This window comes from Coturnix japonica, chromosome 5, assembly GCF_054131305.1.
Source record: "Coturnix japonica strain WE chromosome 5, WE-NBRP24, whole genome shotgun sequence".
Classification (NCBI taxonomy): Eukaryota; Metazoa; Chordata; class Aves; order Galliformes; family Phasianidae; genus Coturnix; species Coturnix japonica.
The window spans coordinates 42,975,981-42,997,784 of NC_140667.1; the positions used below are offsets into that span (position 1 = coordinate 42,975,981).

The 21,804-nt window shown below is 40.0% G+C and overlaps 1 protein-coding gene across 2 annotated transcripts; it reads right to left on the reverse strand.

Annotated features, from left to right (window-relative positions):
* Positions 1–221: 221 nt before the first annotated feature.
* Positions 222–20,891, reverse strand: LGMN (legumain). Of its 2 annotated transcripts, none has more exons than XM_015865313.3 (14): positions 20,828–20,891; positions 17,086–17,241; positions 9,817–9,914; positions 8,872–8,953; positions 7,762–7,847; positions 5,850–5,925; positions 5,374–5,436; positions 5,014–5,080; positions 4,510–4,628; positions 3,825–3,914; positions 3,083–3,280; positions 2,370–2,540; positions 1,706–1,773; positions 222–963 (listed from the first exon to the last, which is right to left on the reverse strand). In XM_015865313.3, exons 2-14 carry the CDS (start codon positions 17,221–17,223, stop codon positions 924–926), a joined length of 1,296 nt encoding a protein of 431 aa, XP_015720799.2. In that variant the 5' UTR covers positions 17,224–17,241; positions 20,828–20,891; the 3' UTR covers positions 222–923. The 2 variants fall into 2 exon arrangements, with proteins under 2 accessions (XP_015720799.2, XP_015720800.2); XM_015865314.2 differs by having other exon boundaries at positions 20,823–20,891.
* Between the last annotated feature and the right edge of the window lie 913 nt (positions 20,892–21,804).

The following is a 21,804-nucleotide window of genomic DNA, read 5'->3' on the forward strand; positions in this document are numbered from 1 at the left end:
TCTAATTTGCTTCCCTGCTTGTTGTTTATTGAATTGCCTCTAAGGAATGTGCCTTTAAATGTGACGTGGGAGTTTTGCATTTCTTTTTTGTTGTTGGTATTGTTTGATACAGGCTGTTTTATAAAAGCTTTATGGAGGTTAAACAACAACTTGACGCACTGTCATAAAGGAATTTGCTCTCAATTCATTTCAAGAAATGAGACACCATGTTGCCCAGTATGTTGATGAAACTATCAACTTTATTCACAGATAATTCCTGAACTCTGTGACTTCCCACACATTTGTGTGTACACAATTGTTTGATTATAGGATACTGGTGCTAAATTTATAGCAGTAGATACTTGTATTTTTTTTTCTTTGGAAAACAGTGTTTTCTACCCAAAAAGGTTTTTACTGTTCACACTTGAACTGTGCTGTTAACTTCTGATATTACTTGAACACAACAACTTGCTTCTTTAAACTGTTAAGGAGTTAAAGCTTAAAAAACAAACTTTGGTTTCTTTACTCTTCAACCAATCTGCAAGTTAGTCACTGCAGTAGCATTCATTATCGTTTAAAAAAAAAGAAAAAAGTAATGGTTAGCAATGCTATAATTTTTCTTTTCCAGAATTTGAGTCAATGTTTAAATTTAGCATAGATTTAGAATCACTGTTGATGGTATGTAGTGTTCACCCAGAGACTCCCATCTTGAAAGCTCCATGTGGTCTGATGAAATGGTTCTGTCAAACCATTGGGCTGTTGGCAGGTGGGAATGGGGGGCAGCGCTGGCAAGTGATGTAAGGCTGCAGGGCGGGTGCTGCAGCTCCTAGCACAGCTTCAGTACAGTGGTTGACTGTTCATGTTGCATGCACATCAAGTCTGGATTATTTCAGTTAAGAAAAATTATCACTTGCAGTACGGGTTACAGTAGACTACTGTTTCCATCAATACCCACGGCACACTTGATCCATGGCCAAGAATATTCTGCAATAGAGAACAGTAAGAAAATGTTCAGGTTTGTTCTTCTCAAAAGGTTTTCCAAACTGACTGTAGTGGATGCCGCAAGAAGTACGCAAAGCAGCTATTCACCATCTGAGTTGCATGTTTACTCTGCCTAAGCTACTAGTTAGTCCTTTCTTGCCCTTCTGCTTGTGTGTCTCACAAGGTTTGATCCCACCCTCTCCCACGAGCTACACCCTCATAAGCCAGAATTCCAAAGCAACACTTCCTTGCCCTGACCACACTTCAGCCTGGACTCTTGTTTCCCTGTTTTCCTGCCGCGTGCTTATGGATGAGAACACAGAAGTGCTGTGGTCTGAGTCAGCAGCTGAGGGCACAGAGGAGAAAACAAAGCAATTCCTAACTTTGCTTCAGTGTGACGTTATACAGAAGTTACAGAACAACATGTCTGTCCTGTAACACCGATGTGTCGTGCTGTTTTGAAGCTATGCTGTGCAGTGGGATCCTCTGTCAGGCTTTAATTTTACCAACAAGTAAATTAAGGACTTGGAGAACTGGATTCTTATGAGTGGGAGAGACTAAACAGGATGTGTTTTCTAGAATTTGCATGTATAGCCTTAGAGTTGGAACTTTACTTAACAAAATGGTCAACACAGGAGAACAACTGAGATGCTTGTAGTATTAGGCTTCATCGTCCTACTAGCTCCCCTTTTGTTGTATTTTAGCCACAGACAAAACTATGTAGAGTATGTGGGAACCTCCTTACCTGTCAATGGAGTAGCTTCCTTCACAGACATTGACCAAAGCATACAGTTGTCTCAGCGCATACTCATACTGAAATAAACATTTTTAATAATTTCAAGGATGAATAGCAGGTATTTTTTTAATGCAAACTAAGTTGTGGCAATACTTCAAATATGTTCTTAACATATTATTATTCAAGGCACTTATTTGCTGGTCTGAATAATCTAATGCTAGGCTAAATGGATCTTCCTTCTGTGTACTTTGTTCTTAGAAGTTCATTTGGTAAATTCAGCAGTTGCTGCACACTAGCCCATAGGCAAGGTTCACTTATCAAGCTCCAGTTGAAAGAGCACCTCTGCTTTTGATTTGCTAATAGTGCTTATATCTTGTCTAACTGGCAGATAATTCCATTGACTTCTGTTAAAATCAATAAATGTTCACAGAATCGTAGACTTTGGTTGGAAGGGACATTTAAGTTCACTTAGTTCTGACCCCCCTGCTATAGGCAAGGGTATCTCCCTCAGGACCAGGCTGTTCACAGCCCCATCCAGCCTGGCCTTAAACACCTCCAGGGAGGCAGGACATCCACAGCCACTAGCTTTCTTATAAAAGCTGATTTTGACAGTGACTCTGAGCTTGTGGTGCTACTGGTACATGTATCAGATTATATCTAATGCTTATCTTACCAAGGGAGAGTGCCAGTTGAAACAATGAGTTTTGAAGTGGTTCGCCGCTGCCTGATAGCAGTCGTAATTGCTGATGGTCAGCCTGTCTGACAGAATCTGGTTAGTCAGTTCTGTTGATCCTGTTATTAAGGTGATGATCTTCCGCATGGATTCCTGGATATATTCTTTAGCCTGCACATAAAACAAAGCTTTAAAATATGCTTTTTTCTTAATGTTAATTTAAAGACTTTTAATGGAATTTTTCTTTAAATCTCTCTTGGCCCTCAGCTCTTGAAATCTTTAAGGGAACCAGTTTTGCTTCCTATTTTTGGTACAGTATTTTAGACTTTAAGACTCAAATGAAAACTAGGAAGAGACTCCTGGTGCACAAAATAACTTGTTTTCCCTCTGGTGTTCTGCCAGAAGAGTGGTTATTATTCTACTACTGTAGAAGCTACTTGATGTGGGAAAAGGTGTGATGCTGATTTTTGCATTTGCTTACCTCTATCTTTATAATCACTACTTTAAATGCCTCTGGAAGTAAATCTCTAAGTTTTAAAGGAACATTAAGCCATCAGCTAGCAGTCTGTAGACTAATTTTGTTAAAATCTGTAAAATCTGGTAACAATCCCATTGGTTCAGGAGCGTGACTTCTTACTATGCACAGCAATCTGACCTGACATATAGTGTGGTTTTATTGTTGGTTGGGTTTGTTTGTATTTTGTTTTGTATACCTCCAGGTGTGCTTTCATCTCTGCAGCAATCTTCTTAGCCTCATACATATCATTGGTAGCCATCAGCTTTCGTTTCATGATAGCGAGAGGCACATCAGGACTAGGAGTCAGGTCGTGGCGTTCTACAGGTGGCAGAGAAATAGGGACAGCTTTCTTCCCCGTGCCCTGAAACTGCATCACTTTCATAGAGGAGATGCTCTGAAAGTTAGAAAGTAAATAAATAAGCCGTCAAGCACTTCCAGTTGAATGCTTTGCTGTGCAAATCCAATTCTCTAAAGTCACTCTAGTAGAAAAGGAGTTCATAGGTTTGTAAATACTTTTGTTTCTGATTATCTATTTATAAGATCAAAGCTGCCAAACATCTTGGAACTTCTATTTCCAAATATCAGAGGTAGAAAGGTCTATAAGGTTAAAATACCTATTCTTTTTATAACAATTAGTCAAGGTGTTCCTATCAACACATTGAATAACAGGACTATTATAAATGACACGTCATCTCTTAGCCCCTCTCATTCAAGGGAACAATGCACTTCCATAACATTAGGTCAATATTCACGTGCCTAGAAGTGGTAACTATTTGTATTATACTTGATTGATGTCATGGAGTTTTTTTGTGTTATGATGAACAGTTTCACTTTTAAATGAACTTTACCTGACTCCTGTTTGTTTTAAAGGGAAACAATGGATAGGGAAGAAAAGGTTTTAAGATATATCTGACCAGGAAGCCCACTCAAATACCTACTTTGTTTCCATACTGCATCACATGGCTGGTGTTGGTGCGCTTCTTCACCAGCTGAAACTGCTTGTGCAGCGTTTCTTTTCTCAGATCCTCCTGCATAACGAAACTTCCATGTAATCACAGCTGCTTAAACTCAGCTACTATAAAAATAGGTTGAAACCTGGAAAAGGCTGTGGCTACCAGTTTGTAGAAGGAAGTAGAGGTTAGGAGCTATGAAACCTTTGAAACCCACAGAAGTAAAAAATGGAAATGAAGATTTGCCAGGATATTCCCAAATTGTTTTTAGTGACGTCTTAATCCCCAGCAAATGGGCAAGCAGGGAGGAGACTAGCGTAAGAATCCAGACTTGTTTCACTATTACCATTTTGCATTATGCTAATGAACGGGTTAACCACATGTCATGGTTTTGAACATGGTTCAGTGTTCAAGGATATCTGATGCACAGATGAAACCTCTTGAGCTGACAGATTTAACAAATTCAGATACGTTGTCTCAGATAGTAAACTAAGGTGATGTGACCTTGAAACTAGAAACTGGTTGGTTTCTAATCTCACTAATAAAAAAGATACGTTTCTGAAATAAATTCAGTTGCCCAAAGATTATGAGGTTCTGAATAGCAGTTAAATACTTTCATCAACTTAGTGATATTCATGCATAGAAATGTAAGCAGTCTTATCTAGTAACCCACCATATCTGAATCTTCCATCCAATTCACACTGTACCAGTCACCAAGATAAGTCTGCCTTTCATCATCATAGTAACAGGCATAAGATGACTCCCTGGGGTTGGCAGCAGTTGTTGCATAAACTGTAAGACAAAGGGAAAGTCTTTTTTGTTGTTGTTGTGGTGGTAGTGGTGGTGTTTTTGTGTTTAACACCCCGTTTACTCCATGACTGAGTACTTTGCTTCATGTGATATATCTACCTAAGGATTTCGGCTATCATTTACTTCTAAGTGGTGTGAAGAAAAGTTTTTCAACTTCTCATTTGCAAGAAACCAAAAGCCTACATGCTTTTTATAGGATTCTGGAAATGTTTTTAATGGAACTTTCCATAAATGGAAAATGTTACTTTCTCTAATCCTTTCTAGGGATGCACATGGTACTTGAATCTGTCCCTTACACAGTATCTGTTTAGGTCTTACCTATGTCAGGTTGAGAAATCTAAGTCCATTAAGTTAACTGATTGCTCACCATTGATATTATCAGCCAGATGATTCATCATAGATCCAGACTCGCATGCTTCAATGTAAAACACCATCTATAAAATAAATCAGACTTCAATAAATTCCACAGGGAAACTGAGAAAAGTCCATTGGTACTTTTCAGCTGTAGTTAAACTGAACTGATAACCCTGAAACAAAACCGATTTGTAACACTACAAAATGAAACAAAAAAAGGAAATAGATTTTTTTTTTTTTTTTTTGGCAGGGGGGAGGAATCTAAACGAAAACTAAACTAAAAGGTTAAACAATCACAATGGAAAGATGCAATTAACTTATCTTCCATAGCAGCTGTTCTTTTAATCATACAGTTTCTAACATACTTGTTTACCTTCTGGTACTTTTTGTGATGATACATGTACCAAATGGTCTTGTTCAAGTCCTTCACATGAAGCTGTAAAATAAGAAGGCTTCTGTTAAAATCACTGATGTTCAAAAGACATGCAACTTGTTTATTAGGAACAACTACTAACTTATGAATATGTGTATCACTTCACCTTTAATATATCCAGTGTCTTGGAAACACATCTGAAACACAATGTTCTAGTATTTACCATTGGAAAAGACGGCTAATGATGCTAAATGATACATGATTCATGTAGTGCACTAGAAAGCAAGTCTTAACTACGTGAAACAAAAACACTGATGATGAAGAGAACGTTGCTTGTTTTCTCCCTCCAGTCCTTAATACCGCAATGCAGCGAATACTTTAGAGTTTTGGATGTATTATTTAATAGTTTAGCATGTCACTAAAAAGATAGGGTTTTTTTAATGAAAAACACTAAAGTAATCCCCCCAATTGCTTACATCATCGTCAGGAAAAGCTAGAAGTCCTGGAGCTCCATGGTCAGTGAAATAAACAAATACATGATCCTTGGGACCACTGTAAAGAGAAAATTTAAAGTCATTATTTTTAATCACTCCAACCTAATCTTCACTACAACAAACATCATCTGAAGCACAATACCAAGGCACTCCAACATGTGAAAATAAAGCATCTGAAACACCTCATGCTCTTGGTAGTAATCTTTCTAGCATACTACTTTGAGTGCTTTTGAGAAGAGATGAGCATTTGGAAGAGAAATAAGATCAGGTATATATGGCTAGTCCTTCAAGCATGGGGACAATTGCTGTTTAGGCTGGGTGTGGTAGTTGATAGGAGTACAGCTGTTTTGCCTGTCTAAGAAATCTGTTATACTGTGGGGAGATTTGTAGTGTTCTGGTAAAAACGGATTCCTTTTGTAACTACGTTATAGTGAGGCACCAGTAATATGTGATAAACCACAGCATTTTTCTTTTTTAAATAAGATCCTTTGTATGTTTACGTACTACCTTGTTGTGATCTGTATAGCTGTACATAGCCAAATCGGTACCAGCCCATGTCTCATGAAGACGTGATCTATATAAAAACTCCTTATGCTAGGTAAGTTGTTTCTACTACATGGCTCCACAGTTGGTTGAGCATTGTATGCTCATAAGTGCTAACTCCCTGAAGTTTGCAGCAGATTTTTATTGCTCTCTTATCTAATAGATAATGTTTGGCTGATACTAAGGTGTTGCTCTAACAGCCAGATCTCCAAAGGGATTTTGCTTTTAATCTGTTCAGGGACAATTTCAAATAAAATATATGAACAGACTGGAAGGAATTCCAAGGCAAGGTTTCTGTCTGGCCAATAGGTTAGGTAACAACTTAGAAGACAATCTAAAAGACTTTTGAGCAGAAAAATAATTGAGTTCTTGTCCCACCCAAGAGCAAAAGTGAGGGCACTGACTGAAATTCACACAACAAAGCCTAATGAAAGAGGCTAGGACATATTTGTCTGCTACTCTTGGCCGCTTTCTTTTTTTATTAGGGTTCAAGCTGTCCTCCTCAGTAGTTAAGTGCCTTTGGCCCTCTGCATAACCACTCCTTTATGTGACTTATAATGTCAAGATTTTACAAGTAAGGTGTGTTCTGAAGTACACTTTTTCAATAGGCTAAAGAATGCTTTATATTCATTGCTTGGCTCATTCCAGCTACTAGAAAAGAACAATCTAGCACCTGTACAGTAATTTATTAACTTTTGCCTATATGACCTGCATATATTATTTTCTATCTTGCTTCTTTAGGAGGAAATATAAACAACTAAGAGCAGTAGATTATTCAAATATTGTCCTTCTCCTTCATGGGTTTTATTTTTCCCAATGCTGGAGAAAGACTTTTGTTTCACTGCATCTGCCAAGGATGTGATTAAGCATGCAATTCTTTCAGCTGATGAGCTGCTGAACCTATCTCTACCCCACTGCTGCTGACTGCCATCTCTTACCACTTCATTGATAAAACTGTTTGCGTATGTCAAACCAAGTCCTAGCAAACTCTCTTCAAAGGTCTCCAAACGTTAATGGAATTCTCTTTTTATACATCTACTTCCAAAAAAAAGACAATAACAACTAAGAGTTTAATTGACATATGCCTTAATACAATTGACGCTGTTTTCAAGAATTTGTCTCATCTTGACTCACTATCAGTAAAATATCAGCTCTAGTTTACTCTCTTCTCCTTTGAAATCAGTACTGATGTACAGTAGTACACTGTACTTTCTAGTGCAGTAGAAAGCAAGTCCTACCTATGTGAAACAAAAACAGGGATGATGAAAAGAACATTGCTCCTTTCCTCCCTCCAGTCCTTACTATGGCTCTGCAATACATGCAATTATTTTCTAAATGAGATTTCTCTTACCTTTTCAATACTTTCCCTGATCCCACCCCCTTCACTGCTTCTGCATCCCCTCTGAGGACAGCAAGGAAATTCTTTGGAGTAACATCCTAAAAATTTAAAAGGATTTAAGTAAAAAATTATATATATATATATATATGTATATATATATATACACACATATATAATATATATCATATATTGTAATATATATATTTATTAAGATGGCTCCTGAAAACCATAACTCATTTATGGGTGGCAAGTTTAGCTGGCCACTGATATTCAAGAACAACATTTCCTCAGTTTCCTGTATTGTTCATATTCTGAAAGCAATTTGTTTTCTGATACTTCAGCAGTTCAAAAGAAGAATGCAAGCCAAATTCATAATGTTATATTCTTATATTAGAATGAGGACTTATTCTGTATAGTTATCATTGGAATTCACTATCTTTGTTCCTACTTAGATTTCCAGGGATAAAGTAGTCTTACTGCTACTATGGAACTGAATGGTTATAGTTTCTTGAGATTTATGCTTTGGAGGTGAAGCCAAATTAAAAACCCCTGCCTTTGCCAACTTTCACCCATCTCTTCAGCCATATAGCCAGGTCCTTGCCATTGCATTACAAAATTATTTCTGTATCTAACTGTTAAACTATATATTGGTATCATCTGGAATTTTAAAAAATCCCCAAAGAAATCATCTACTGTTAATTTTAGCTTCAAGGATGGTTTCCAGTCTTGAACCTAACAGTGCAACTGTAAGGATGCATGTGTAGACCATATTAGCCACTGATGACTCACTCAGATACCAAATCATGAAATCACTAAGTGATTGCATTACAGTTCTGATTTAATGAAACAGACTTGCACAGCTGTTCTTCAGATTGAGCTAAAACATTTTTGTATGCAAGACAGCGTGAGGATTTACTTTTATAACCACTACTTCACCTCTAAGCATCTAGTGTTTACATTCACCTTATGAACAATGAGCTTTGTGCTAAACCATGCAGGTGAATAAGCTGGCAGCTTTGTACTATGTGCATCTGCATGTGTAAAGTACAGATTAGAAGTATTTATCCACAACACTGGTTAAAACTGAAACTTAGTTTCCCTGAAGTTGCATTTCATTCCTACCTCTTTTGTATAGTCCTTGGGCACTCCAGCGTACACATCTGTTCCATTAGGTCTATTGATGACAATGCCTTTTGTTGGATTTCTGAAAGTTGAAAGCAATACAAATACAAAGAATTAGATTTGTACCATACAACAACCACAGAACAACTAGGAAACAATTTAAAATGTCCTGACTGGCCACCCTGCCTTTGAGAGAGTACGAACAGTAGTACCATGTATTCTTAAGTGATCACAGAATACAAAGGCCTTTACATTTCAGTCACTTCATGTGTTCAGCTTAGGTGCCCTTACACTCAGAGTATCCTACCACAGATCATGTAGATTACCCTGAGCATATAGGTAGGTTGTCTGTTATACTATTATCTCTCTTCTTTCACTCCTTCCTTTAATTCCTTTTACTCTCTGCTCCCACCGATGCTACGCATGTCGTGTCTGCTGACTTCTGCTGAAGTTGTCTCAGAATTACAGGCTGTAAAAGTGAACAGTTTCACATAGAAAAGAATGCTATGCTATACAAGCAGTGATCAAGGATGGGTCAGGTACATTTCTCTGTTCAGTGCACTTTCTGGAAATTAATCCATTTGATATGTGATTCATAGGCTTTTTTTGAAATGATGTTGAGATTCCCTACATTTGTGTTTCTGGGTTATCTGCTGTAAACTGTTATGTCTGGGAGGTAAGGGCCTTGCTTTTCTAACCGTGATGAACTGACAAGGAGCTCTGAAGTCCTCAGTGTTGTAACAGATTTGAGATATGGAGCAATGCTTAGAAAAGCTCATGTGCATATCCCAAAGCAGACTTACAGTGCCAATGGATAAAACTTCTCTACGTATCTCAGGCGATCTTAAAAGCTCTTACAAAACTACTACAAACTCAAAATATATTATTGACTATGGCGTATTTGTAGAAAACATAGTTTGTTACCAGTGCACATTCACTACTTACTCATCATTGTCAGCAATGTCATCATACATCATGACGATTATCTGTTCATCTGGAATTCCATTTCGGTGTACAATCTGGTATGCGTGGCACACATCTGCCTGTAATAATGTAGGTTTTCATTATTAGCTTTAATGGAGACTTCACGCTTGAGAACAAGAAAAATAGCTTTGTGGACGTAAGACCACACTGTTTTTCAAAAGAAGCTCCATCCTAGTATTTTCATTTCAAATGTAAAGAGATTGAGGGTTGCTAGAAGACTGAAATGCACAGATGTAATCCAGAATTGACTTTCTCTTACTAGGAGCAGTTGCAGTAATAATTAAGATTAGAATTAAAATCTCTTTAACATTTCTATTCAAACACAATCTAGAAGTTATTTGCAAATTAATAAAGATAACAAAGTTTAACAAAAGGTCCCCAACAATGTTCTGTGTTGTGCAAGGAAATGTAAGTGAAAAACTTGCCCACAGACAGATCCAAAGTGCGCTAAGCAGAGGAACAAAGAGTTGGATTTCCACCAATTCCAATTAGTTCTGCAACAAGCCTGCATGACTAAGCAGCAAAAAATACCCTTGGCTGAAACAAGTACAGCTTACTAATATCAACTCTGCAAGGACTTTTTTTTAATTTATTTTGTTTTACTACATGAGAATTTTGATTAAATAATAATGCCGCCTTAATTGTATGTTTCTTGTAGAGTAGCACTAAAGTATATTCAGTGCAAGGAAACGGATTTCCATAGGAACCTGAATTACAGAATTTCTATTCAAGCTATTTTCCAGACACATGCAGGATATGAATAAGCAGATTTTCTTTACAGAACCGCCTTCTGATGGCAGAGAAATAACAACACTATTGCATATAATACTGTTGTTACATATAATATTGAAGCAATATTACAGTAAAGTATGAAAGCACATAATCATTCTTTTCTTTTAGACTTGCAGTCTGTAAATGACTGAATGAGTTATTAACAACTACGCTTTAACTCCACAACTATATCAGATGCATGAAAAAATGTGCAGATTTAACAGGAAAAATTTCACCTAAAAACAATTTCAAACTTCACATGCAAAGTTTGAAATAAGATTTAAAACTTACTTCTGCTAACTCATTTACTAATTTACACACCCAACTAAAGCAACTTAAGTGGACCTCCAGAAGTTTAGTTTACTTAGATGCATTACTGACTTCCACTAGTTTAATTTAAAGGACTCTGTAAAATCCTGCCACTTCCATCTTATGTGGCTGAAAACAGGGTAGTTGTGCAAGACTATAAAGGGTGAGGCAAATTCAGTACCAATGAACTCTCCCTCCCAGGGGAAAATCTTCCTACATGACTAACTCTGAGTGTTAAACTATCCTTACTAAGGCAGTTTTACTTCCTACAACACAAGTCAGGGTAGGCTCTCTCCCTCCCGTCTCAAGCTCCCTCCACTGTTTACAGTTCTCCATTTCCTTGTACAGAATTACGGGAGCTGCTGCATTTATAACCAAAGTTATAAGTGGTACTGCACACAATGCAAAACAGCTGAGTGCAGACTGGGCTAAATAGGTATTTGGTTTTCAGAAGCAACCCAGGCAAAAGTAGTAGAAAACACCTATCAGGCATCTCTATGTGAACTCATGAGCAGATGGGTCATAGGTCTCACCCTTAAGACACAGTACATGTCTTCTGCTAGGCTGATAGACACAGCTACAGTCAAGCAACACAAGGAAATGCTCAGGCATGTTACAGTGATAGAGTATCAACACATTCAACCAACAAGTGTCTGTAGGCAATGTAGTTGGCCTGCAGAGACTTTCTGAGGTGCTTTGAGTCAATACCAAGGTACCTCAAATTAGTTCAGCTTTGTAATTGCATGCTATCAGCTTTCTTTTTTGTCTGCTCTTCATTGTATTGATTGACTGTTTGCTCAATGTATCTTGTCTTACACAGATCTTGATGGCACATTTAAATGCATCAAAGTATTCAGTGTAGGTGGAAACAGACCAATTTGATCAATTCCCATCAACCTTAATTTATGCCTGTTTGGATTTTGGCCTCACCTTTTAAGACTTTTGCTATGAGAAGGTGTGTCTGCTGGTAGTACAGTGATATTACCAACATAGAGTATTGTAGCAAAAACATGTTTTGCTGCTAAAATTCCCTTATCTTAAGTAGAATAGCTTTGAGGAAATGTTTTTTTGTATGTGTAGTTACCTAACCAGACCGGCCACCTTTGATGCTGATCACATGCTCTTCTTCTCCCCTCTCATTTACTGAAAAACAACCTCTATAAAACCAGAATAGAAACAGCCTGCTGCTAGAATAGGGAGCATTTGTGAATCTACAGTACTTCCTGTTATCAGTAAGTGTATATAAGTATCATAGCTAGAGCTTTGCTTCTCACAGAAATATTTCTGTAGCGTAGCTAAACACGTAAACTACTCTAAAAGAGCTAATATTGTTCCAGGTCCCCTGTTGGTATCATTCTTGTTGATTCAGTACATGATATGAGCTCTATGCACATTTTCTGCATAAAATCTTCACTTAAAGCAAGTCATGCCTTTTGTGATCATGATTTGGTGTGGCTAGGAGTGGCTCTGTCCTGAAAGGCAAAGATGAGAAAGTCCTATTATATAGCTGCTACTGCTCAACAGCGCACAGGTGCCAGCTGTAATGGAAACTGTTAATGGAACAGTTCAGACTTTGTATCCCCACGTTAAGTCCAAGCCTGCTGTTACATCAGCAAATTCCTAAGGAATATCTGAGCTCAAATCCACTTTAATAATTAACTCCTGTATTTTGAAAGCATGCCAGTCAGGTGGAATCTCCTTCCTTTCCTTGGATGAAAACAAGAAATGCCAGCAGGGCTGTTTAAACATCTGAGTTGACACAGCTTTCACGTAGCCTGCTTTTTTTTTCTTTATGGAAAAACCAAGTTGTTTTGTGGTATGTACATACATAAATATTTCCTAAATGAAAAAAAAACAAAAAACCACCAACTTCTGTGCAATGAGATACTTCTAGTCTCATGACTGCCAGCCCCATGGCTAAAAAGCATGTGTAACAAAGTGTCAGCCTCTGCAAAATGGCACTGCTTCTGCCAAAGGTATACAGAAATTTTATGGCCAAAATAATAATGAACTCTAATACATAAGCATGGCAGAAGACTATGTCTGAAATGTCAGCCATGTTTCATTCCCTTTCTGAAGCGTGCAGCAGTCATTCAGTCAAAAAATACAACTTTATTAAGAACTTAGGAAATGTTTAATACCTGGCCTATAAAGCTCACTAACTGTAAGACTGAAAACAATGACTGCAAACAGACCCATGCACACAGATTTAAATGTTTTAATTTTCAGCATTTTCATATTGTCAGGTTTTTTAAAAGTTATTTTTCTTCTCTGGTATATGTTTCACCTTTACTAAGACTCAACATTGTACAGTATCAGTAATGTTCGTTTATGGCTTTTGGAGTATTCAGAGAGTAATGGCCTGTTTTCTTGATCTGCCTGTGAAACCAGCTTTAGGTTGGAGTTGCTGGCACAGTTGCAGAAGTCAGAATAACTGTTGAGGAGCAGAGAAGATAGTGTACACGGATAGTGTGAGCAAGCAACTCTAATAAGAAATACTAAGATATCAGTAAAACTGCTCAAGAATTGAGAGGCACCAAGCACAAGGAGATATGTAGGTTAGTATTGCAATATCAGTAAGCCCATCACATTGGGCTGAGTATTATTCAAAACACTTAACATTTTTTAGGAGCTTGATTAGATAGCTGAAAGAGAAAAGTTTTGATCATCTTAATTTGGTAACCATCTCACTTTAGGCATCAGACAGAAAACAAGTGCCTGCAATGTCTGAATCTCAAGTGCAGATAAATGCAAACAATGGGTTTTTCTCCTTTATTTGCCTACATTTGAGGTTTTCACTTCTTAATGTGGATCCCGACCACTGATAGCTGAAGTCTTAGGAGTTTCAGATTCATTGAGGTTACAGGTGCAAACTTCAGTTCACAGAGTCTGCACAGTCTTTACAAACTTGATACTGATGATCTGTACAGTGTACAATGACAGACTAATTTCTCTACAGGCTTTCAGGAGTGACATTAGGGATATGTTTGAGGATGTGATCTTTGCTCCTTCCTTTTATGTTTGCATAGTCAAAGGAACAACTTCTGATACCAACTGTGGAAGGCAACAGAGAGCAGACAGGCTGTTCTGTGTATGGACAGAATACAAAGCAACAAAAACATTAGGCGTAATACAAATACGTGGCCTTATTTATTACCTGTACCCCAAAGAGCTGAATTGGGCAACCAAAACCCAGGCAATGTGTCTGCCTGGTCTCAGGTTACAAAGGGTTATCACAAGGGGCACTTAGGAAATAGCACCCTGAATGTTAATGAGCAAATGGCACGTTGAGTAATGACCCGCAGGAAGATTCACATCTGCAAGTTTATTTTTACACAAGCTCGATCAGAGAGGTTCTGAGGAAGAAAAGGGACAGTGGCAGGGAAGTGCACAGAATTGCAATTGATTTTCTTCTGCAATTTCTCCTTTGGAAAGAAGAATAACGAAGAATTAAATCCCGTAGCACTGCTTAGTTTCTGTTATTATTATAGATATTATTCTACTGAAAATTGTATGTTCACCATGGAACAATTTCCATGATGGATGAAGCACAGAGCTGGAAGTTTAAGTCCTATTGATGTTCCACTGCACCTGATGAGCAAGCCACTTAGCGCAGCACTTCTGCATCCACAATTGGAAATAAGGGAGCACTAACATCTGCAAAGTATGGCAGTCAGGCAGCATAACATTTCTAGAAGTCTGTAATGACTCCTGAAGTCTGTTAGTGCCCTACCTCCTCTTTACAACTCTCCTAGAAATCAGTCTATTGTTCAGATAGCTTTGCTGGAATTAAGCTTTCTTAAATGACTGATACTTGAGGCACCCCCTTGTCGAATTACACTTAGCAGCATGTACATGCTGCATTTTCCACGAGTTAGCTACTGGGTGTCCCAGTATTCATCTTTCCTCCATGGAGGTGCGCCCCGAGAGGCAGCTAAACAAGACAGTAGAGGCTTCTGACAGCCTGGATCCTGTGGGAATTAAATCTTTTCTAACAGACTAAAGGTATACTGTCTCACTCAGAACAGATAAGCGAAAGCGCAATCTCTTTCTGAAGGATCCTGCACACAGACTTATAATATCGATTTCATAACTTTGACAGGATTGCTAACATTTCTTTTTTCCCAAATGCTGGTTCTACTCTGAAAGCCAGGAGAGGTTAAAATACAGGTTTCTAGGATTTAAAAGCAGTATCTGACACTGCAGATGCTTTGCTGTTAGTTGGCATTCTCTTCAAATTGAAGGAGTTTGAAAAAGAAAAACCGCTCTTAGCAACATTGGAAGGGTTACTTAGCAGACAGTTAAGTATCTCGAAAAGGTACTTAACTGTCTGCTAAGTGCGACCACACCTGAAATGTAAATGTGAAATTCCGACTTATCATCAGACACAAAACTTGGTGGGCATCTTGTGTTCCTCATTGGTCCCTTATACCCGGTAGATAAACTTACTACTGAAGACCTACCAACAGAAAGGTTAAAAGCTCTATGCCTGATCAACAGTAGAAAAGGAATTATCACAAACTGCAGGTTGAAAAAGAAATTTTATTTAAATACTGAATGTTGCGGTATTAATTTCTCTTAGTGGAAGAGAGCCAGAGAGAACAGTTACACAGCAATACCAGCAACCAAAGCCCAACTCTGGAATAATTTTACACTTAGACATGCCAAGGAAGCATAGTGATCAAATACAACGCTTGTATTTTTGTAATCGTTTTCTGTCTAAATTTCAACTCTTAAAAATCTCATCCCTTCACACTAAATTCCACCTCCAGTTATCAAATGATTGTTACAGTGCAACAAGCTGGCACAACCCCCAAAACCAGTCTGTCCAAGCTGTAAGCCAGCATTTGTCTCCAACAGGTTCTTCCTCAAATGCAACAACGTTGTCGGGCTGGTTCACTTAACTTTAATCTCATCACTGCACTGAACGCAGCGAACTGATTGCAAGCTGAAGGGGAAGAGAGGCATAAACACGAAGCCCAGTGCACGCAACACACAGACTTGTTTCTTTCCCAGTTGCAACAAATAGGTAAGATAAGGTCTATCTAGCTTGTACAGGCAGCTGCATTAAAAATGATTAGCACCAACAGGTTTTGAGTTCAGAAAGTCAATTTGATAGATGTACCCCATCTATTTAATGCAGCCTATATTCTAAAATGCTGGTTTTGTACTCTAGTGTGTCAAAACCGGTAACAGTCTAGTAAAAGATTTTTCTAACAGTTAAATACATACAAATACCCAGGTCAGAATAAAATGGACTGTGTTCTCCAGAGAAGCGAGAAAACATTCCGAGGTTTGAGCAAGGACTGTGTTTAAATGATGATGAATCTGTTTAAGGGATTGCCCAAGAATTCCCCAAAGGGAAAAAATGCTGCAGTCTCCTGACCACTAATTACAAAAGTCCTGAATTTAATCAGAGTTAAGTCACTGTCCCATCTGTTCTGACACTCGCCCTCACGCCAGTGGTGACAGCACTGGAGTTCCTGTTTCCTTTTCTACTCTTTCAGCCCTGCACCCCAGAGCACTGTATTCTTCTTGTAGCAGCACAAGTCTGAGACCATGCAGAATACAGCCAGCAAAAAGCTTAAAAGAACCCTTGTCCTCCATTCTATAAAACCCAGAAAACATATTGTGTATATACAGCTTTAGCTGAGTTCTTCAGTCACAGAGGAGAAAGGAAATTTCAAGCAAGCTTAGAAGAAAAACAGACATAAAGATGCACGTCTCTCAAAAATAAGGTTCTAGACGTCACTTACTCATCTTTAAGTTGGAGTCAGACTTTCTAGTGTGGCAATAAGCTATCTAGCCTAAATGATACAGGTCTCTCAAAATACACAAGTGTGACTAGAGACAGAACACAGCTCCTAATGCTAATGACAGCTTTTGAAAGGATGAAAGACTGGATGAAGCTGTAAACAAAAAAAAATCAATAAGAAGAACTATGAAGGGTAATTATTGGGTGAGAATAACAAGACAAGGCCAGGCTGCCTTGTTGCTATTCTTTTACAACACTCCACATGCTCCTGGAAGCCCAGAAGCAGAAGCACTTGCCCATTTGACCCATTTGTACTAGTCTAGGCAGCTGCCATCTCCCTGCCAGTCCCAGAGCAGGCATTTTGTGGAGAGTGGTGTCAGCATGTGGGTCCTTACCTGGTGGCGATAGTTGTACCAGCCATTGGAACCTGCAACGATCACCACCCAGTGCTTGCCTCCATCTTCAGGCTCTTCCAGGGGGAATGTACTGATGCCCAGAGTGCAGCTCAGCAGCACAGCTGCTTCCAGTATCATCTTTCCTCTTTATTTATTCTGCAGATGGGACAGAGAAAAAATCCCAAATGAAGAGGTTTGAGAGAAGCAGATCAGAGGACATAAGCCAAAGAAAAGTAAACCAAAACAAAAGTAACCACCAGCAGCATCACAACTAGAAGCCCTTCTTGCTTGTGGACTGTTTGTGTATTCTAATTTTTGTACAATTTCTGGTCATATCTTCCCTTAGCACCAAGCTGCCACTAGTTACAATACTTTTCTGTCAGCTTTCAAATGTAACTGAAAGCAGTTCTGAGCAGGACAACCAAGTCTTTCAGCTCCCTCTGGTTATTTTGTTCTGTAGTAGCTGGCAGTGAATAAGTTTTCAAATAGAGAACAAGCATCATTGTCAAATATTTCACACTAAACTTTTTCAGAGTAACACTGTTCTCTTGGTTTCTGCTCGTGTAGCCCTCTGGTTCCACTTGCTGGCAATGAGCCCGTTACCATCAAGTTTAACCCCTGGTGATGCAAGCACAAAGATGTACAGATGCAGGGCATTGCTCAGGAGCTGCAAGGTCACAGCACCACAAGAGCTCTCTATACCCACAGGACCAGCAAGGGGAAAAGCCCAGCGTGCTGCTGATCTGCATGCGACACAGCTGGGGCTGGTAGGAAACAGGCTGTGAGTACCTTGTGCTATTTATTTGTGCAGCCTATGCTGGCGGAGTGCAAACCAGTACCACATGAAAGAGAGGTACTTTCATCTATTTTGCACTATGGTTAAGTGTTTGCACAAGTTGCATAGAAACAGAATTAGATCTGAGACTGCGAACACGAATTCAGAAAAACAGAGCCAGAGAAGAGCTGCATGCTCTTAAGAGGGGGATTTTACCAGTTAAAACATTTTGGAGGCTAATCTCCATTGATACATATATAAGAGGTACACTAAGAGTGAAGCAGTCTATTTAGCATAGCTTCGTCTGGAACAAAATTGGAAACTCCCAAAGCACACTGCACGATCAGAAGGTAAAATGTCACAGCTGCCACTATGCCAAAGAGCTATCAAGCATCTAAGTTGGTCTCAGTTCCACACGGCCAGAAACATCCATGCTCTTAACTTAGACTGAAACAGACATAACCGACTTGCGACTAGGTCATGTATGGTGAGTACTCATAGCACTACACGGTATGGCTATTTCTAAGACTAGATCTTGGCATCAAGGCTAGGTCATGCAGGCAGTTACAGGAAAGAAAGATTGTAAATGTTTTTGAAAGAGGTTTTTGGGCTTTCTTTCTTTTCCCCTTTTTAGTGAAGCTAGCACAAAGTGAAGGAAGTCATGTTAGCACACTGCTTTCTGCAGGAAGAGTTATTACCACACCAGTGAACTCCAGAACAGAGGGAAAGACAGAACCAAACATGAAGTGCTCCCATATGCCATGGAATAACACTCCTTGTAGGTCCTTTCCAACCTTGTGATTCTATAATTATTGGAGATCCTTTCACATGATGCTTCTAAGTTCTTAAATCATTAACTCCAATTCATTATGTATCAATAGAAGCTGTGCTGCTGCCAGCTGCTCCCTGGGCAGCACAGCAGGACAGCTAACTCAGGGCACAGCTCATCAAGCACATGGAAAAGCCACTGCCATGGCACAGGAGCTATAGGGTCCGAGCAGGAACGAATGAAGGCCAAGTTAGCAAGACCTTCAGGCTGTCCCTCCATGTGGTACAGGGACATTTGGACCCTACAATTTCTCATCTCTGCTGAGATTAAGTCAGGAATGACACAGAAGTGAAGGAAAAAAGAAGCCAAGAAAGGTTTGCACTATGTTATTAGAAAGCCACATGTTTTGGTACAGGTTATTCAGATTTGATAAAATTCACCTTTCATATTCTCTGATGACATATAATCCCACTTATCTTTTTCCTCTACTATAATTAAATCCAAGTAACATCAGAAAGGAAAACCTTGGTGCCCTAATTAGCCACAATTAATAAAAGCTCAGTTCCCCAAGGTTCCCTGAGCAGCTTTTACAATTGGCTTAACCATTAAACACACGAGCAGCAGGAACAAGTCTTTCATTGCTTGTTTCCAAACACCAGAATAAAATAAGTACATATTTCTTTTTGTTTTAAAGAAAGCCTTTGATTGCTCAGGCAGCAACTTGAAAGGTGGCATTCTGGGGTGTTGTAAGAGTGCTTGACCCAGAGTCTAGCAGAGAAAGCTCCCATCACATGTCATGTCTTCAGGTCACATTTAGGAACCAGCTGACCAGCTTACCATAGATGCGTAAACAGCTTTTTCTGAGTGCAAGGAATAAAACACATCACGTGCCATCCCCCAGCGCACGCACAAAATCATTGTAGAGCTCTGGCTGACCCCCACACAACAGGGGATGATTTCATCAGCCCTTCCTGTTTTTTTCTAGCAGAAGAACTAACTTTGCTTTGGAGACCACGTCAGGAAAAAGGCACCTCACAGATACAACACACGACCCTGCACTCACAGAACCACAGCACACAGTTTGCTCAGCCCCTGTAAGGAGCCAGGACAGGCCAGGCAGCCCTTGCCAGAGCAATCTGCCCAACTCCCAGCTCCTGCATTCTCTTCCCAAGCTCCTGTAACCATTTCCCACTGCACACCTCCGACCTGTTGAGAGACAGGAGCTTACAGCACATCTGCCAGAGCCACTCCTCCAGCCAGCAGCCTGCTCCCCGTGTCTGCCCTTCATTTCCTTAGGAAAACTGAACGAAAAATCTCAGATCCCAGGTCATGCTAAGGAAAGAAGTCTGCGTTGAGGAAAGCATTTTCCACTGGAGATTATAGCAACCCCTGCAACTGCTGCCTGGTACAGCACCACAGCCGTGGCCAAGCCCTGCAGAACGGGTCTGCTTTTCTGTATACACCTCTACAGCAAAAAGCAGAAGTCCTTGCGACCACAGCCTCTGATAAGCCACATTCTGAAGGAGATAGAGATAAGGGGCTTTGTCACAATACAGCTGTTTACAAGGGTCACGAGTAAATACTTTACGAAACAGCTTCATTTGATAAGAACTGATGCTTGCAGTGAAATAACTTAGCATATCTCCAGGAGATGTGGAAGTCAGTGCTGGTGAGAAAGCACAAATTCATCATTACATTCACTCAGAACTATGTTAAACACTTTTAAATGCCATATCGAGGTATTGAGAAGTAAGTCAGAATCCATCGCGGGTTCATCATTCCCAGCAGCACAGCCAGCTCAAGGGAGCCCTTAAGCCTCCCAGGATGGAGACAGCCTCCCGGACCCCTCGTAGGGTATTTTTTAGGCACTTCGGAAATACCAGATGCTAATTCGGCAGATCTGAAGGCCTGAGTGAAACAGCCTCTGCCACTCTCTTGCACATCTGACTAAAGTAAAGCCTTGGCACATCCCGAAGGAGTCACATTTTGCAGTCAGAAACAAACAGCGCTGAGACGACGCCCCAATGTTCGCTATTTATCACACTGCGTGGTAATGTGGAGTGGGGCGGGGAGGAATCACGCAGATGAGAGTGAACATTCCTGCCCAGCAAACATGGAATCGTTCGGAGCACTCAGCCGCTCCCCTCCCGGCCGCCTCCCCACCCGCACGGCGACAACGCGACCCCGGCCCACCTTACCGCGCTGCCCCGGAGCCTGTGATTGAGCCGAGCTCCGTGCGGGCCGAGACGGCCGCGGGTCACTGCGGGCAGGGACCGGGCCCGTCCAATCGCGGCCCCGAGGAGGAGCGGCCGAAGTGGCACCACGCTGCACTACGTGTCCCGGCGTGCACCGCGCACCGCCGCGCTCTAAAGGTAGCGATGCGTTGCGCGCAAAGCACGGTGGGAATTGTAGTCCGCCGTTTGCTTCGGGGAGGGACGAGGAGCGGGGGCCTTAGGGAGGGAAGGAGCGCGTCTAAAGGTCAGCGGGAAATTGAGCGAGAAACTGATGGATCAGCATCAATCCCGAGTGTTGGGTGAAAGATGGACTGCACTACACGGGATTCTGAGTCTGCCTTCATCTGCATATCTCAGCTCTGCTTATGATAATAAATGATAATAAACGATTATTTGTGATAATAAATGATAATAAATGATTATTTGTGATAATAAATGATTATTTACGATAATAAACGATTATTTATGATAATAAATGTGAAAGATCAGTGCTGTTAAATCATCGTTATGTGTCTAGAAGCGTGTCCCAGAGATGTGGCTTTATGGTTTTGGATGGCTCTGATGTGGCCTCTGAACTGACAAAGCCCACCCTGATGTGTATCCAGCATCCCTAAACTTCTCTTTCCCCTCTGTCTAATTTGAGTTTAGTAACAACATGGTTGTGCTTGGAGTGTCATCCTCTGGTCCTAAGAGCTGTCTGCATCAGTTAAAAGCATTGCTGGCCCATAGCTGAGTGCAAAGGTGTTTGCTTTCAAGTTGTTTGTCACAGCTGGGTGCGAGGTGAGCACGCGGGAGTAATGGAGGGAGGAACAGAGAGAGGAATAGAGGGAGGAAAGAAGGAAAAGAAGGAAGGAAAGAAGGAAGAGAAAGAAAGAAATTTTTGGTCACACAAACATTTTATTGCTATATGAATGAACATACATCAAAATTTTTGAAAGAGA

Coding starts and splice junctions, on each gene's coding strand:
- LGMN (XM_015865313.3), bottom strand. CDS start 17,223: ATGATACTGGAAGCAGCTGTGCTGCTGAGCTGCACTCTGGGCATCAGT. Junction 5,926..7,761: donor TCAGGGAAAGTATTGAAAAG/GTAAGAGAAATC, acceptor TTCTCTTTACAG/TGGTCCCAAGGATCATGTAT. Junction 3,281..3,824: donor TGATGCAGTATGGAAACAAA/GTAGGTATTTGA, acceptor TCTAACTTTCAG/AGCATCTCCTCTATGAAAGT.